This window comes from Danio rerio, chromosome 5, assembly GCF_052040795.2.
Source record: "Danio rerio strain M-AB ecotype USA chromosome 5, GRCz13ab, whole genome shotgun sequence".
Classification (NCBI taxonomy): Eukaryota; Metazoa; Chordata; class Actinopteri; order Cypriniformes; family Danionidae; genus Danio; species Danio rerio.
In genome coordinates, this window is record NC_141025.1 from 19,982,153 (window position 1) to 19,998,798 (window position 16,646).

Genomic DNA, 16,646 nt, shown 5'->3' on the forward strand with positions numbered 1-16,646 from the left:
TACAGAATATTAATTCTTTTTCCACTGCATCTTGACTTTATATTCGATGATGTACATTACTTCTTTTAAGTGACAAGACTTTGTGTAAGCAAAGTCAGACCTTACTGTCCTAATTGAATAACTAAAAATAAAGGCATGATCATATTACATTTTTGGCAAAATAAGTGAAATCTAGAGGCCTTTGCCTTTCACTTTTGAGACCAAATGATCAGCTAGAAGTCAAGTTAATATTTGGTGTTCCTAAAACTTGGATAGGCGACAAGACTTTTGTGAGGTAATGTAGTGTCTAACATAAAGTAAGTTTTCCAATTCTATAATATTTTATGGTTTCCAATTGTAGTTTAAAAACTGAAACTCTGCATGACTTCATGTGATTGGATATAATTATTAATAATATTTATATTATTACTAATTTATAATTGATTTTAAAATCTCCTGAAATGGCTGCTTGGCTGGTTGGTTTCTATTTATAGAAGATCTATATACAGTGCACATATTAAATTGTATAAAAAATATATAAGGAAATATAAATAAGATGTGAAAAATTAGCATTACTTAAAAGTTTTTTTTTTTACTTGTGCAATAAAGAGCTGTCAAAAAATATTATTTTTTGATAGACTGATTGAGAAGAAAAATATTCTCTGTGTTGTTGGACCTGTAGTCATAGCAGAATTTAATAAATCAGTTGAAATGGACTAAATCTGCCCTGTCTTAAGAGGCTTACTTGCCCAAAATAGAGTATTGGTGTGACCGAGAACACGGAGATGATTTTTGATTCACTGATATGTTTGGGAAACTTACAAGAACTGCTTTTTATACTGCACATGGACAAATCAATTATATGTTTATTCATTTGTGTTCAGATCAAAATTTAACAGACACAGACACAATAATTACTTTTTTTGTTCAAAATACACATTCTTGCCTTTGTCAAATAAACAAACATGCATGTCATGCGAATAAAATAGTGTTTGCGTCACTGGACAAATCCTGGTTTTGTGGAGAGGTACAATACCAACTGATTATGCAATGCCAAGATTAGGATTAATAGCAGCTGGATTGTAATGTAGATCATGATGGACTGCACTATAATAAATAGTTTTATTGTATTTTTTTATGTCAACTCTATTTCAAAGCTGAATATTGATGGTTATCTTTTATTTATGAGGGAGCTGTAAAATAATACATATATGAAGTCAAAATTATTAGCCCTCCTGTGATTTATTTTTTTTATATTTCAAACATGGTGTATAACATTATGAGCATTTTTTCTATAATATTTTCTTCTTTTAGAGAAAGTTGTGATTGTTTTATTTTGGCTAGAAAAAAATATAAAATATTATTTGATTATAAAATAATATTAAGGTCAGTATATTATTAGCCCTCTTAAGCAATATATATACATTTTGATTGTCTGCAGAACAAATTACTGGTATACAATGGTTTGCCTAATTACCCTAACTTGCCCAGTTAACCTAATAATTAACTTAGTTAACCCTTTAAATCACACTTTAAGCTGAATACTAGCATCTTGAAAAATATCTAGTAAAATATTATTTACCGTCATCATGGCAAAGATAAAATTCAATTCAATTAAATTAATCTTTATTTGTATAGCGCTTTTACAATGTAGATTGTGTCAAAGCAGCTTCACATAGAAGATCATAGTAAATTGAAACAGTGTAGTTCAGTTTTCAGTGTTTAAGTTCAGTTCAGTTTAGTACAGTTCAGCATGGTTAATAATCACTACAAAGAGTCCAAACACTGAAGAGCTCTACAGCTCTACAGATGCAGAACCATGCAAGCCAGTGACGACAGAGGCGAGGAAAAAACTTCACCAATTGGCGGAAGTGAAGAATTAAAAAACCTTGAGAGAAACCAGGCTCAGTTGGGCATGATCATTTCTCCTCTGGCCAAAAGACTTGTGCAGAGCTGCAGTCTAGGCGCTGGAGGCTGGAAAGCGGGACCTGGACTCGTCTGTCCCTAATGCATCGCAGGAATCAGTCTCATGCTCTCCACTCCTCCATGTACACCACAGCAGCTTCTCAGGATACGGCCTGGTCCAGGATATGGAAACCTTGGGATCATTTCATAGCTGGTCTTGGATCAAATCAGTGATGCTGTATAGTGTGAGGGCCTTGGGATAAGTATCCCCAGGTGGAAATAGAGAATAAAGAGAACAATTAGTGTAGCTGCTGTTCATAGTCTATATAAACAAGATGCAGAAACCTGCATCGAGCACATTCATGTATCATACCGCTAAGTGATGACCTTACTGTATGCTTTACTAAAAAGATAGGTTTTTAATCTAGTTTTGAATTGGAAGAGTGTGTCTGAGCCTCGGACATTATCAGGAAGGCTATTCCAGAGTTTAGGAGCCATTAATGAGAAGGCTCGACCTCCTTTACTCGACTTTGCTATTTTAGGTACTACCAGAAGGACTGAGTTTTAAAAAGAAATCAGTAATTAGAAAATGAGTTATTAAAACTTATGTTTAGAAATGTGTTAAAAAATCTTTCTGTTAAACAGAAATTGGGAAAACTATACAGGGGGGCTAATGATTTAGGAGGGCTAATAATTCTTTTTTTTTTTTTAAGATTTATTTTCGGCCTTTTTTGCCTCTATTATTAGATAGGACAGTATTGAGACAGGAAGCGAATTGGGAGAGAGAGACAGGGGGGGTAGGGAAATGTCGTCGAGCCGGGATTCGAACTCGCGACGCCCTGACGTGCTATTGCACCATATGTCGGCGCGCTAACCACTAGGCTATTGCGCCGTCAGGGCTAATAATTCTGACTTCAACTGTATACTGTTTACTCATGTTTAGTTTGCTATTAAAAGAGATATAGAAGTGTTTGCGCTTTCCTTTTTTGTGTGTTAGTAGAGTAAGTGCTGAATAGAATTTTATGTGTGTGTGTGTGTGTGTGTGGTGGGGGGGGTGGGGGGGGGTAAAGAGGATGAGTGTTTAGCTTTGATCTGCTCTATCAGGGTTAAACTGCCACATGCTGAACTCACATGCCAGGAATTAGACTAGTAAAGAGAAAAGACAAATAGATGGCGATTACAGGCACAGAAAGAGCTCAGCAGGCAGTGAAACCATTTTTTAAACCAAACATTTGTACAGAGGAATCTGCTTTGGGTTTTTGCATCTTTTTCCTAGGTGTTTCTTTGATTCTTTAATAATGGAGAAAAAACTGAAGTTATTCAAGATTTTAATTGTATTATAAATGTCAGTTTGGGGGTGGCAGGTGGTTCTGTAGTTAGCACTGTTTCCTCACAGCAAGAAGGTCGCTGGTTCGAGTCCCGGCTGGACCAGTTGGCATTTTTGTGTGGAGTTTGCCTGTTCTTCCCCTGTTTGCATAGGTTTCCTCCAGGTGCTCTGGTTTCCCCCTCAGTCCAAAGACATGCAGTAAGCTAGTGAATTGAACAAACTAAATTGGTTGTAGTGTATGGGTGTTTGTGAATAAGTGTGTATGGTGTTTCCCAGCACAGAGTTGCGGCTGGCAGGGCACCTGCTGTGTAAAACATATGTCGGAATAGGAGGCAACTTCTGAAAAAGAGACTAAGCTGAAGGGAAATGAATGAATGAATGTCAGTTTGATTTAATATTTCTTTGCTAAACAAAAGTGAGGTTATATTCTTCTGGAAAAAATATCTGAACGACTCTTACTGAACTGATAGCTAAACAAAATGTACAGGATCATAAACAGCAGATAAGGCTACTTCTGTTCTACCTTTGCAAAATTGGATTTAGACATGCCTCAGTGGCTTCTTACCTCCATGTGATACCTTGTTCAGGTTTTGGTGTTTTAGAGGATTTTGAATTCAATCTTATGGAAACAAACGTGAGATGTGACGCACTTTCTGTCAGTCACACTCTGTCCATATACTCCAATAAAAACAAGTTTTCAAGAAATGTTATTTATTATATACACCTTTTCTGTTTTGCACAGAAATTAGAATATTACCGTTATGTTAGTGCTATATGAAAAATTCACATCAGTTAGTTTCTGTCATTTTTTTGTCTATCTGTAATGATTGGTTTGATCATTTTCTTTGTAAAAATCAACATTAAAAAGTTGGTTTAAAAGTTGACAGCCATTAGACTGTTAACTGTCAACCCCTGACTTTACATCAAATCTCTTCAACAAAGACACTTTAATGACTGCATGACTTTCAAAATAGTCATGTCACAGGTGTTTTTTACACTGCATGACTTGGGTAGCTTTTCGTCGCTGCTTTGTTTACACTGTAGGATAGATTGGCGAAAGGGGGTTTCACACTGCATGATTTTACAGTAGGAAGAATCTCTGTAAACTTTGTTGTGGAATTGCTCAGATGATAAGTCAAACAGACACGGGTACTCCTGCGAAATGTCCACTAGTTTTCTTTTCATTTCTTGGGTGCAAATAGACCGAGAAGCATTTTTATCTCCTCCCCCGACCTCCTGCTGGCCTGCAGGTACCTATACTAGTGGATGCTGCACACTCATTGGCTGCTGGTATCTAAAAGCTGATGTTATTTTCAGTCAGAACTCATTTCACACGGCATGATCTGAATGGCTGACAGCTCCAGATATTTAGTATGCCAAGTATCTCACGAGCGTCGGCGAGTCATCTGCGATTCTTTGAGATCGCGTCTTTGATAGTTCATACTGTGTGACTGTCACTCATGTGAATGAGCACCAATTTGCCAATGATTTCAGACATTTGTTGGCGATTTCTCAAAACCTATTGGCAAGTTAAAATCGGGGCTAAATTTATGCAGTCTGCATAAGGTGCACTAAGCAATTTTTGACAAACAAGGTTAATATTAAAAAACAAACAGACCCATAACCCAACAAAAATGTGCCTTTTTTTGGTATCTCCCACTGTAGTTACTAGACATGCCCCTTACCGCTGATTGGCTGCAAATGTGTTTTGGTATTTGGTTGTGGTACATTTTTTTAAAAAAATATTGCTGTATATTAAATATATAATATAAATATAACATAAATATTAAGTAAGTTCACCTTAAACTGCTTTAAAGGATTGGTTCCACCAAAAATGAAAATTCTGTTAAATTAATTACTCATCATCATGCAGTTGAAACATAGCACAAATTCAGATATTTTAGATGAAATTCGAGAGCTCTTTATAAAACGAACATTGTCAAAAACATTGTCAAAACATTCCATGCGATTTCAGTGGTTCAACTGTTATTATATAAAGCTCCGAAACAAAAAAAAAAAAAAATGACTTTGCCTATGTCCTCTCTTCAGCCTCGTCAGATGCCAGTACGCATTTACTACAGACAATACAACACCTGTGTGTTGCACTGCTGACTCTAATGGCAGTATGCTGTATTCCCTGTTATAAACATGCACCCTTATGACCCGACGAGGAAGAGAATACATTGATGTACAGTACAAGGTTGTTTTTACAGTCGCACAAAGTGTTAAAGTGGTTGATGAAATGTTTTGACAATGTTTTTGGTTGCTTTCGTGGACTTTGAATGTCTCTTAGGGCTGCACAATATATTGTTTCAACATTAATATCGCAATGTGCGCATCTGCATTAGTCACACAGCAGGATCTGCAATGTTGAGGTGAGATTATAGTTGACCAGGAACCATGGTTTATTGTATGTGTCTTTTAAGGCCTCTGATTGTGTAAGCATTTAAAGCATTTATGCACAAGATTATAATGTTTTTAACTTCAAGAAAGATTAATTGTATTTAAATAGCCCCTATTTTGCATTATAAAAGGTCATAATTTAGTTTTGGGGGTTTCCAACAACAGACTGATATACATTCAAGGTCAAAAACACTTTCATTGTCTTATAATGTGCATTTATTTTTTGCCTATAATTACCTCAACGACTACCATACGATTCATTCAATGATTTATTTGTTCCCAAACCCCTTGTTAGAGTGAAGCTAGTCTGTGCTGATTGGACCAACGACCCAGTCTGTAGTGATTGGTTGACTGTGTTCAGCGTGTAAGAGAGAAATGCCAACCACGGCTATGAAGTAGCAGAAACTATGAGAGCCAAATGCAGGATTGCAATAAAGAAATGCAGTTAAACACCAGCAGATTACTCTACTCTTTAACCCCAAGTAATAACAACGACACACATTCAGTTTTAATCCACACAGTGGCAAAAGTTAAACAATTTTGAAAATTAACCACGCCCCGTGTGAAGAACAGCTGATGGTGGTCATAGCAACAAACAGCAGTGGGTCGAGAATTCAGAAATGCATTTAAATCAGTAAAGCAAGAAATACGCGCTGCTTGTAGTTTTGGATGCAATATTTGAATAGCCACTAGTACAAGTACAAGCAATGATCTTTAATAGATAAGGGATTACAAGCCACATGGAGCAAAGCCATTGTAATACACAATTAAACAAATATTTTGCAAACTACACAAAACGAGGCAACAATTTTAGTTACACTTACATGTTATGATCCGAAGGAAAAAGAAACTGGTCCGAGTCTAAAAGGAAAGTACATTCACATTTGACCGGATCCGGGACCACATATTTGGTGATGTACAATATCGACGTCGAAACGTTTAATCAAAAGATCCGATCCCAACTCAATTCATTTACCTGACTCTGAGTTGACTATTTCATTAAAGAATCAATAGTTTTAATCACAGTGCACTTTCAGGTTAAAACCTCAGCTTAATGTTTTCATTCACTTAGTGCTGTGTTAGACACTGCATGGAAGGTCATTTTCAAAAACCCATAATAGGGGCTCTTTAAGTATAGACAGTTGAAGTTAGAATTATTAGCCCTCCTGAATTATAAGCCACCCTGTTTATTCCCCCCCCACCCCCCAAATTTCTATTTAAAGGAGAGAGATTTTTTCAACACATTTCTAAACATAATAGTTTTAATAATTCATTTTTAATAACTGATTTATTTTATCTTTTCCATGATGACAGTAAATAATATTTTACTAGATATTTTTAAGACACTTCAAGTTAATTAGGTTAACTTGGCAGGTTAGGGTAATTAGGCAAGTTATTTTTTAATGAGGGTTTGTTAGACTATTGAAAAAAATATATCCAAAAGAGGCTAATAATTTTGACCTTAAAATAGATTTTTAAAAATTAAAAACTGCTTTTATTCTTGCCGGAATAAAACAAAGAAGACTTTCTCCAGATGGAAAAATATTATCAGACATACATGACATACATACATGAAAATTTCCTTGCTCTGTTAAACATCATTTAAAAAAGAAAAAAAATCAAAGGTAGGCTAATAATTCTGACTTCAACTGTATAAATACACACATAAAAACGACACTGTTATTTTACATTTGATTAATTTGTGTACCTAAATACTAATAGACTCCCATAAAAAAATGCTGTTGTTTTTTTATTCATATTTTTGCTTTACTGTTTTCATCAATAATTTTAATTTTTTTACTATATTTATACACTCTATAAAATCATTCTAATCAATGTCAAATTATATAAATTCTTTCCTAATAGAGCTGTTCATTTTGTTTGTAGAATTTATTCTACAATATTGCAATATTTATTGCATAAAGTAAAATATCTCGATGTCAGTTTTTTTCCAATATCATGCAGCCTTACTGTTTATAGAGGAGGAGATAGAGCTCTTGGATTTTATCTAAAATATCTTAATTTGTGTTCTGAAGATGAACAAAGGTGTTAGGGAATTGGAATGACACAACTGTAAGTACTTAATAACAGACCTTTTCTGGTGAACTAATCATTTAAATTTATTTCAATAATTACATTTGTTTGCTAAATTGAGAGTTTGATAGAACGGTAAAATTAATGGCTTGCTGCCAGGTTGAAGCTTATTGAAGACTGAATCACTACAAAAAGGAAGACAAATCTGAATTTTACAGTAAAAGTAAAATATATAGAGGTAGCAGGACGTCTGACAGACTTGATGTTCTGATCGTAGTGTTCAGAGAGACCTATTATTAATTCTCCCTCCTCTTCTCCCGCCTCTTAATATAATTACTGTGTCTTTATATTGCATATGATTGTTAAGAATTAGTCTGGGTTCTTGGAATCTCTGCAGTTTTCAATAGCTTGACATTATGTTTGTGAATATAAGGAGCTGTTCTGATTAAAACCGAGAAGATAAAACTTTTATTCTTAAAGTATAGTCCAAAATGGACACTTTATGGACCAGTTTGCACCTGGTATTAAGATGTTTTCATCCATCTGATCACTAGGATGCTACAAGTGTAAAAAGAGTTTACAATCTTTTAAATTTGTCTGCTTTTTGATCACACACAGAGGTATTGGAAAACGCATTTGATTGGTTTACTTTTTAAAATACTCATGTTTATGAATGCAATCTTCTCAATGCCACCAACATCTTTCAGACTGCAGCCCTGCCTCTTTTCCATTTGGTCAGAGGAGAACTGGTCCCCTGACTGGCCCTTGTTTCTTACAAGTTTTTTTTGCTCCATATGATTCAGTTGGAGAGTTTTTGTTCCTTGCTGCTGTTGCCTCTAACATCTGAAAATATGAAATATTGTTGCTTTTTTATGTTTTATACATTTGATATATGTATTTTAATGCCAGGTAGAAATGCAGGGCTTTTTTAAGCAAATACAGTGGAATTTAGGAACAATGTAGAGTTAATTTGTTAAACTTAAAATTTAAATGTACTCATCATGTTGTTTTTAAGTTGTAAGAAGTTTTTGTAATTTTTTTAAATGTCCTGAAATGTCCTTTTTAATGTAATGACAGTAAATAGTAGGGCTGTCTGGAACTGTAGACCATGTGACAGTGGGCCTTGGGACGTGTACTCTATTTTTCAAATTCATTCAACTTTGGAATTACAATGTTAATCATTCATCCATTCATTTTCTTTTTGGCTTAGTCCCTTTATTAATAAGGGGTCAACACAGCGGAATAAACCACCAACTTATCCAGCAAATGTTTTACGCAGCAGATACCCTTCCAGCTGCAACCCATCACTGGGAAACACCCATACACTCTTATTCACACACACTACTGAAAATTTTGCCTACCCAATTCACCTGCACCGCGTGTCTTTGGACTTGTTGGGGAAACCGGAGCACCTGGAATTTCCACACAGAAATGCCAAGTAACCCAGCCGAGGCTCAAACCAGCTACCTTCTTTCTGTGAGGCGATTGCACTACCTACTGCGCCACCGTGTCTCCCTAAGGTTAATCAAATTGGACATTTTGGATTTGCGCATAAAAAATCAGTTGATGGAAACAGCAATATGCGCATCAATTTTGAAAATGAGCATAAAAAAAGGTATGTGCATAATTGACTAGGATAAACCTTTTATTCAATACGAAAAGATGCGCATAAACTACGATGGAAACACTTTTACCGATCAAATTCCAGCATGCAATTAAAAAGGGTCATGTAATTTTGTTAAAAGAGATAATGTGACGATAAAATTATGTGAATGGACAAACTAGCAGGCTGAGTGCATTGTAAAACATTGAAAATGTTGTTTTAGTCATTCTAAAACGCCTTAACCATTTAAGTATTAGTGTTATTATATTATTAATGACCTCCAGAATAGTCAAGAGCATCTATGCTTCGCGTCTCATGCCTTCAAATACCATCACGTGTTTAAAAGATTCATGCAGCTTCTCCTATCCTTCTCCAAACTCTGTGTGGAGTTTGCATGTTTTTCTCAAGTTTGAGTGGGTTTCCCCCACAGCCCAAAGACATGCAGTATAGTTGAATTGCTGAAATTTGCTGTAGTGCATGTGTGTGAATGAGAAAGTGTATCTGTGTTTCCCAGTGCTGGGTTGCAACTGGAAAGGTATCCACCACATAAAACATATGACAGAGTAATTGGTGGTTCACTCCACTGCGGGGAATAGGCCGAAGAATAATTTCTATGCTGTGTTCAATATGTATATTCCCAGTACATTTTCTCAATTCACCCACCATTCACAGACCTATTTTTAATTTCTTCTCATAAAGGACGCTTATGAAGTGTCTTGAACTCACAGATAAGTGTGGGCGGAAAATCTTAGAGATTTGAGAATCCATGCATGTTTATTGATGGTCTGATCTCTATTTTTGTGTCTCTGTCTGTGGTCCAAGTGAAATTAATCGTCTGGATCTGGGTCTGGTTGTGGAGGTGTGGAATAAAGGTCTCATCTGGGACACCTTGATAGGAACAGCATGGATCCCACTTAACACCATCCACCAATCAGATGAGGTAAGTGGGCACCACCAGCCAATCAGAATGTAGAGTCATGAATCTCAGGTCAGCTGTCTGTCTGGTGAGGCATGAAAGTGCCACTCCCACCCTGTTTCGCATGAGACGAGAGCATCTGAGTCATGGCTGGAGCTGAGGTGGGTGGGGAAGGCATTGCAAATGGTGATAATGTTGAAAACTTCGCCTGAACTGCTTCCAGCTGGACAGTTCTGCTAAAACCCCAGGGGTGTCAGCCAGTAGTGCAAATTGTATTATTAATGGTCTGATTAAATAAAGAGGCAGCCAGTTAAATATTGCAGTGTTTATAAATAAAGTGAATGGTACTTGCTGTTATGGGGTTCACTTCTGTTTCTAAACTCCTAAACTCAAGTGTCATACTTCAAGTTATACTTATAAGTATATAAGTGTTTTACTTCAGGTTATCCAGCTTATTGAGGAGTGTTATTACTTACAGCTTACAGGCTTACAGCTTTTGCTTGTTTAATTAATAACATTAAAATAACTTAGCAGCTCTATTTCCATCTATTACTGATGTGATTTATTATAACTGTGCAGAAGTAAAATATGAGATGAATTTACAATTTTGGAATAAAATCAATCCACAGATTTGTGAAACTACCTGGAATCATAAATTTCACCATCTCAGCAGGCACACAACATTATAAGAAATTAATATTAGGTTAGATTTAGGTCATGACGTCAGATGACCAAAATTCATTGTCTAGCCAGTGTCTAAGGACAAAGTTATTTTGACGTCCAATAACGACGTGAAGTTATGTTCATATTTGGTTGATTTTAGGTTGTTTTGGAAAGTGACCAAAATCCAACGTCTGATACATGTCATAATGGTAGCGTGGTCAGATGTTGATATTCGGTTGATTTTATGTTGGGCGTTGGACATCGACATCAGCCTGATGTTGGGTTCTGACGTCAACTCGATTTTCATCTCCAAACAAAATCCAACGTCCCTACTATGTTGGGGTATGTTTGGGTACAACTTCAATATGACATCATGTTGACGTCCTGTGCCTGCAGGGATGTTTGTTCACTTGACCAGAGTAGAACTAGCCCCATGAATGAGCTTTTTTTCTTCTTTTATTTAAATGGTTACTTCACCCAAAAATAAACATTTAGTTATTAATTACTCTCACACCGTTCCAGTTCTCTGAAACATGCATTTATCTTCAATGTTCAGAAAAAGAATCAAAATATTGTATTGTAACATATTATAAAACATTTCATGTGATTTCAGTGGTTCAACAGTAATTATACGAAGCTCCAAGAACACTTTTGTCTTCCAAAAAAATAAAAAATAAAAACAGTTAAAACATTTTTGTTACCCTTTTGTCTTCTCATGCACATCAGGTAATGGTACTGCTTTAAAATGGGCTGTAAGACATATTGCAACGAGTCAGCAGAGCAACATGTAAACCATTGTAAATGTGCAAAATGGTCAAAAAGCAGTTAGCTAACAGATTTTTTTTATATACAGTTTTTTGGCACTCAAAATCGTTGAACAACTGAAGTCACTTGGAATAGTTCTGATTCGTTTTCTGGACCTTGAACATATTGGGCCCATTTCTGTCAATAGAAGGACAGAGAGCTATCATATTGTATCTAAAATATCTTAACGTGTTCTGAATTAATTATTGGTCACACTTTATTTTGATGGTTCGTTTGTTGAATTTAAGCTACACTGCATCTACATGCAACTAATTTTCATTAGATTATCAGTAGACTGTTAGGTTGGGGTTAGTGTTAGTGTGAGTTGACATGTACTTGCGAAGTTTCTTATTGTCAGTTAAATGTCTGTTGAAGGTGCAGCATCAGTAGATATTAAGCAGACAGTCTACTAATACTTAAATGGACCATCAAAATAAAGTGTTACCTATTTTTTTACTCAGAGGATTGAAATAAAATGAGGGTGAGTAATTAATAGCAGAACTTAAAATTTTGGGTAAACTAACCCCTTTATTCAGATTTCCTGCCTGTGTCACACTCTTGTGAGTTCATAGAGAGCACAGAGGACACATTCATTCATTTATTCAATTATTGATTGTCACCTTTACAGTAATTTTATCTATAGTATATTAAGTCACCCCTTTAATTTTTTTTATTGCAATGAAGCTACTTTGAAATCTGTATTATTTAAAGTGATATAAATAGAGGTGATGTGACTTGACATTGGCCTTTTCCCACAACATCCAAATGCAGTTGAATTAGTGTAGCTCTCTTGAATTTATAAATACAATTTAAAAAAACGTAGTCAACGTACCACTGGTGAGAATAAATGCTTTCTGACTTCAACCCTCTAAGCTTTCCCTCCCCAATCCATTTAAGTTTTATCAAGCTGCTGTCTCTCCTTTTTAGAAATTTTTTGAAGCATTGAATTTCAGAGTTGGCATGACATCTAACAGTTCTTTATCTCTCTCTGTCTAGGAAGGGCCTGGAGAATGGACCTCACTGGATTCTGAGGTCCTGATGAAGGAAGATGAGATATACGGCACTAAAAACCCTACTCCTCACCAAGTGCTGCTAGACACACGCTTTGAGCTCCCTTTTGGTAATATTATATTATATTATATTATATTATATTATATTATATTATATTATATTATATTATATTATATTATATTATATTATATTGTATTATATTATATTATATTGTATTATATTATATTATATTGTATTATACAGGCACTAAGCAGATACTTTGCCTTCATAATTGGCTTTAAAAGTGAATTTGTACATTTTTAATTGGTCCAAGTTTGTTTTAGGGTCACTAAATCCTTAAAAAGATTAAATGAATCTAGGAGAATTGGCGATATGTAAACGGAGTACATGGACAAATGGAGAGGAAGCAAGGGTGCTGATGTATTTGTGATGTTCCTGCAGTAACCTCTCTGTCTCATGCCATATTAAACACTGTGAATACAGAATTGAGTGCTGTGTGGCCGCAGAAACTGGATGGGAGGAGCGAGAAATACATTGGAACAGTGAAAGCTGGAGTTTTATATGAAGATGTCAGATTTACAGTACATACTCATTCACTAATATTGGTGTGCTTGTGTAGATATACCTGACGACGAGGCCCAGTACTGGACTAAGAAGCTGGAGCGCATCAACTCTATGAGGATACATGATGAGGTAAAGACTGTGTGTGTGTGTGTGTGTGTGTGTGTGTGTGTGTGTTTTGGAGTAAAGATATTTGAATATACTGTATACAATGGAGGAATTAAAGTGTTTCTTTGATGAGTCTGGGCAAAACATAATACTTTTCAGTTTTACTTACATATTTTTACATTTAAAAAAAGGTATTGATTCATTCTTTTTAAAGGTATTCTGGTGAATTTCCTAGTTAAGATATAAATGATAAACATGCTTTTAATATAGCCAAATGTTTTTGATTTAATTTACCCTAAACATCCTAGAGCGGGATGTGAAGGTTTTTTCCTCTCATGCATGCAGCAGAAGCTTAGAACCTTTTTATTTAAATGAAAGATAAAAAGCACCTAAAGCTTTAGGTTTGTATTTTTTTCTTTTGTGATTTGGCTTTTTTTTTTTTACGGATAGGTATTTTTGTATTAGGTATTACACTCATCAATATTTTATTGGTATAACCAAAAGGGAATTCTGCTGTTTAGTGAAAATATTATCTTCTATTGCCACCTGCTGCGAGCAGTGAGTTACTGCACATGACTTATACTGTAGTTTAAAAAGACCAGAGAGTTATACTGTCCAACAAATGCAAAAAAAGATTAAAGCATCTGAATGCCACGTTATTAGTTAAAAATGATGCACACTGTACCATATGGCTTATTGTTGATCATCTGTCTATGTTAGCTGTTTTTTGTTGAAATGCTTCTTTTTGTGAATCATTATGGTGTTTTTTAGTATATCTTTTTTAAATTATAGTATTCACTGCAAGATGAAGCACAGAGAAGACAGTTGCCTCCAGTGTCTTCCCAGTGCTGTAAGTGTTTTCTTTTCAGCTTTTATTATGGGATTGCAAAGAATATTCAGCTGTGTCCTTTTTAAGCCAATAGATGGCAGTAGTTTAAAGCTGTTGGAATACTTATCCCAAATGATTATGTTGTTTAGTTTTACTTATATCATTTCATGTATCCATGGAGGACAAAACCTGGAAGAACAATAAATAAATAAATACGCAAATATATAAATAAATGAGCAAACAAATCAATCCCTAAATTCTTGCATCAATAAAAGATTAAATAAATAAGTATGCCAATAAATAAATAAATGTCTATAAAAAATCCACAAATTCCTGAATAAATAAATATTTAAACAATTAATAGTGTGGGCAGGCAAATAATTGATAAATTACACGAAATAAGAAAATGCTAAACTGGAAGTTTTTTTACCCTTCTTTCACACGTTTATTAAAATAAACTTTCAGTTTAGCATTTTTTTTATTCTCTTGTGTAATTTATGTAATTATGTACCCGTCTGCAGTATTTATTATTTTTATATTTATTCATGCGCTAATTTGTGGATTTTTATATACATTTATTTATTTATTTGCAGATTTATTGATTTGTTATTTTATTTATGCAGAAATAAATTTTATTTATAGATATATTTACCTGCAGGTTTCGTCCTCCATATATATCAAGATTCATTAAAAATGATAAAAATGGAAAACAAAAAAAATATATTGCTCCAAAGCTGTATCGATTTTCAAATTTTTTTTTTATAATTTACTTGCTTTGAAATTGTAGTGTAAGTGAATACTGAGACTCTGTCTAACACTCTAACATCGTCTCATGTAATATGGATTTGAAACAATATACGCATTATTAGTTGTAGACAATTATATTTTAGGTGAATTAAGCAACCGAAAGGTCTTTGAGTAAATCACAGAAGTATTTGACCGTGTTTACTTTACTGTAAACTTTAAAGTGATTATGCAGTGATAATTTATGTTTCTGTTGTTTAACTTTCTCCACATCACTAGGCAATTGGACATATTTTGGGTGGAATGATCAGCAGAGTATGTACTTTGTGTGTTGGAAATCATCATCTTTTCACATTCATTTTTCTTTTACTAGATTATAGATTTGATTTAATGTATTGATTTCCAAAGAGAGATTGAGTCAGGTTTTGTTTGTGTCACTTGCAATTGAGAATTTAAACTACACAGTTTCTGAGAGTGACTATTGAGTTAAATGGTTCATATTTATTATAATATATATTTTATATTATATATTAAGGAAATATCCAAAACATTTCAGCTGTTTAATAAATTACCTAATTTTTTTAGTTTTGACAGAAAATAATTAGTTCATTTTGTGTGTTATTGTTAAATTTACTAGTATTCTAACAATAAAAAAGAAGATATTAATTATAAAGAATTTGTTGTTGTGCCCAAGCACCAAGATAAAGTTAATGCATTTCATATCAATTTTTAATATTCTTCTTACTTTTTCACTTTTGGTTTCCCATTATCATTTAAGTGTTGTGCATATTATTTGCATTTTAAACCAACTTTAAGTTAATATACTGCTCTGTAGAAATAAAAGTATAAAAGTATCAGATGTTTTGTATTTCCTCTTATTATGAAGTCATCATGTTTGTATAGTAATTTTTTTTTTTAAATTGTCAAAATATTTTACAGTAAAGTTGCATTTCACTCTGCTGTCTGTGCTTTGGTATTTTAATGTAATAATTTCTGTTCTACATTGATGTCTCTGCCTTCATTTCATTCCATATACTTCTTTTTGAGTGTTCAGAGCAAACATCAGTCCTCCATGGTAACATATTACTCATTTGTGAATTGTATTGTTCTATAGATTTCGATGATCACGACAGTGCTGTTGATGACAGGGACAGTGATTACCGAAGTGAAACAAATAGCAGGCCTCCACGATACCACACCACAGCTCAACCCAATTCTTCAGTGCATCAGTACCCTATTGGTCGAAGGTCACAGCATCAGGCATTGCCAAAAGAGTCTAGGACTGACTCTATCCAGAGCTATGATTTGGACTATAGAGAAGGAAGGGAGCAGAGGTATTTAACACTTGATTACACAAATGTGTGTATGATAAATATCATACATGCTTTTAATAAATACAGTATTACATACATATTATCTAAAAGTTCTTAAAAAAGATAGTTATTTAACATTACCCTGAATAAGAATCAGGGATTTGTTTTCAGAAGTGCCTTGTAAAAAAGTTTATTGCACTGCTCTTGCATTTAATGAAATGTAAAAATGTGCTTTTTTATATATTTAATGTGGTAAAGCAGAACCATAATGTCTTGGAGTTTCTTTTAATGCAAATTTAGGTAACATCTTCTGTTAAGGAACAATTCTCACTATTAATAAATTATTATTGCCAACCATTATGAGCTCTGCCTCAATAAACTCCTAATTTGCTGTTTATTAATAGTTATAAAGGTAGTAGTTAGGTTTAGATATTAGGTAGGATTTA

General features: G+C 34.2%; 1 protein-coding gene across 2 annotated transcripts in view; it reads left to right on the plus strand.

Annotated features, from left to right (window-relative positions):
* unc13ba (unc-13 homolog Ba (C. elegans)) overlaps positions 1 to 16,646 on the plus strand; it is a 178,016-nt gene that overhangs the window by 42,239 nt on the left and 119,131 nt on the right. Inside the window, exons 4-9 of one of the 2 annotated variants that reach the window (XM_087253310.1) lie at positions 10,074 to 10,191; positions 12,631 to 12,754; positions 13,265 to 13,338; positions 14,107 to 14,164; positions 15,167 to 15,202; positions 16,002 to 16,221. In XM_087253310.1, the coding sequence (XP_087109436.1) occupies positions 10,074 to 10,191; positions 12,631 to 12,754; positions 13,265 to 13,338; positions 14,107 to 14,164; positions 15,167 to 15,202; positions 16,002 to 16,221 (630 nt within the window). The remainder of the gene's footprint in view (positions 1 to 10,073; positions 10,192 to 12,630; positions 12,755 to 13,264; positions 13,339 to 14,106; positions 14,165 to 15,166; positions 15,203 to 16,001; positions 16,222 to 16,646) is intronic. The other variant, XM_087253313.1, reaches the window with a different exon arrangement.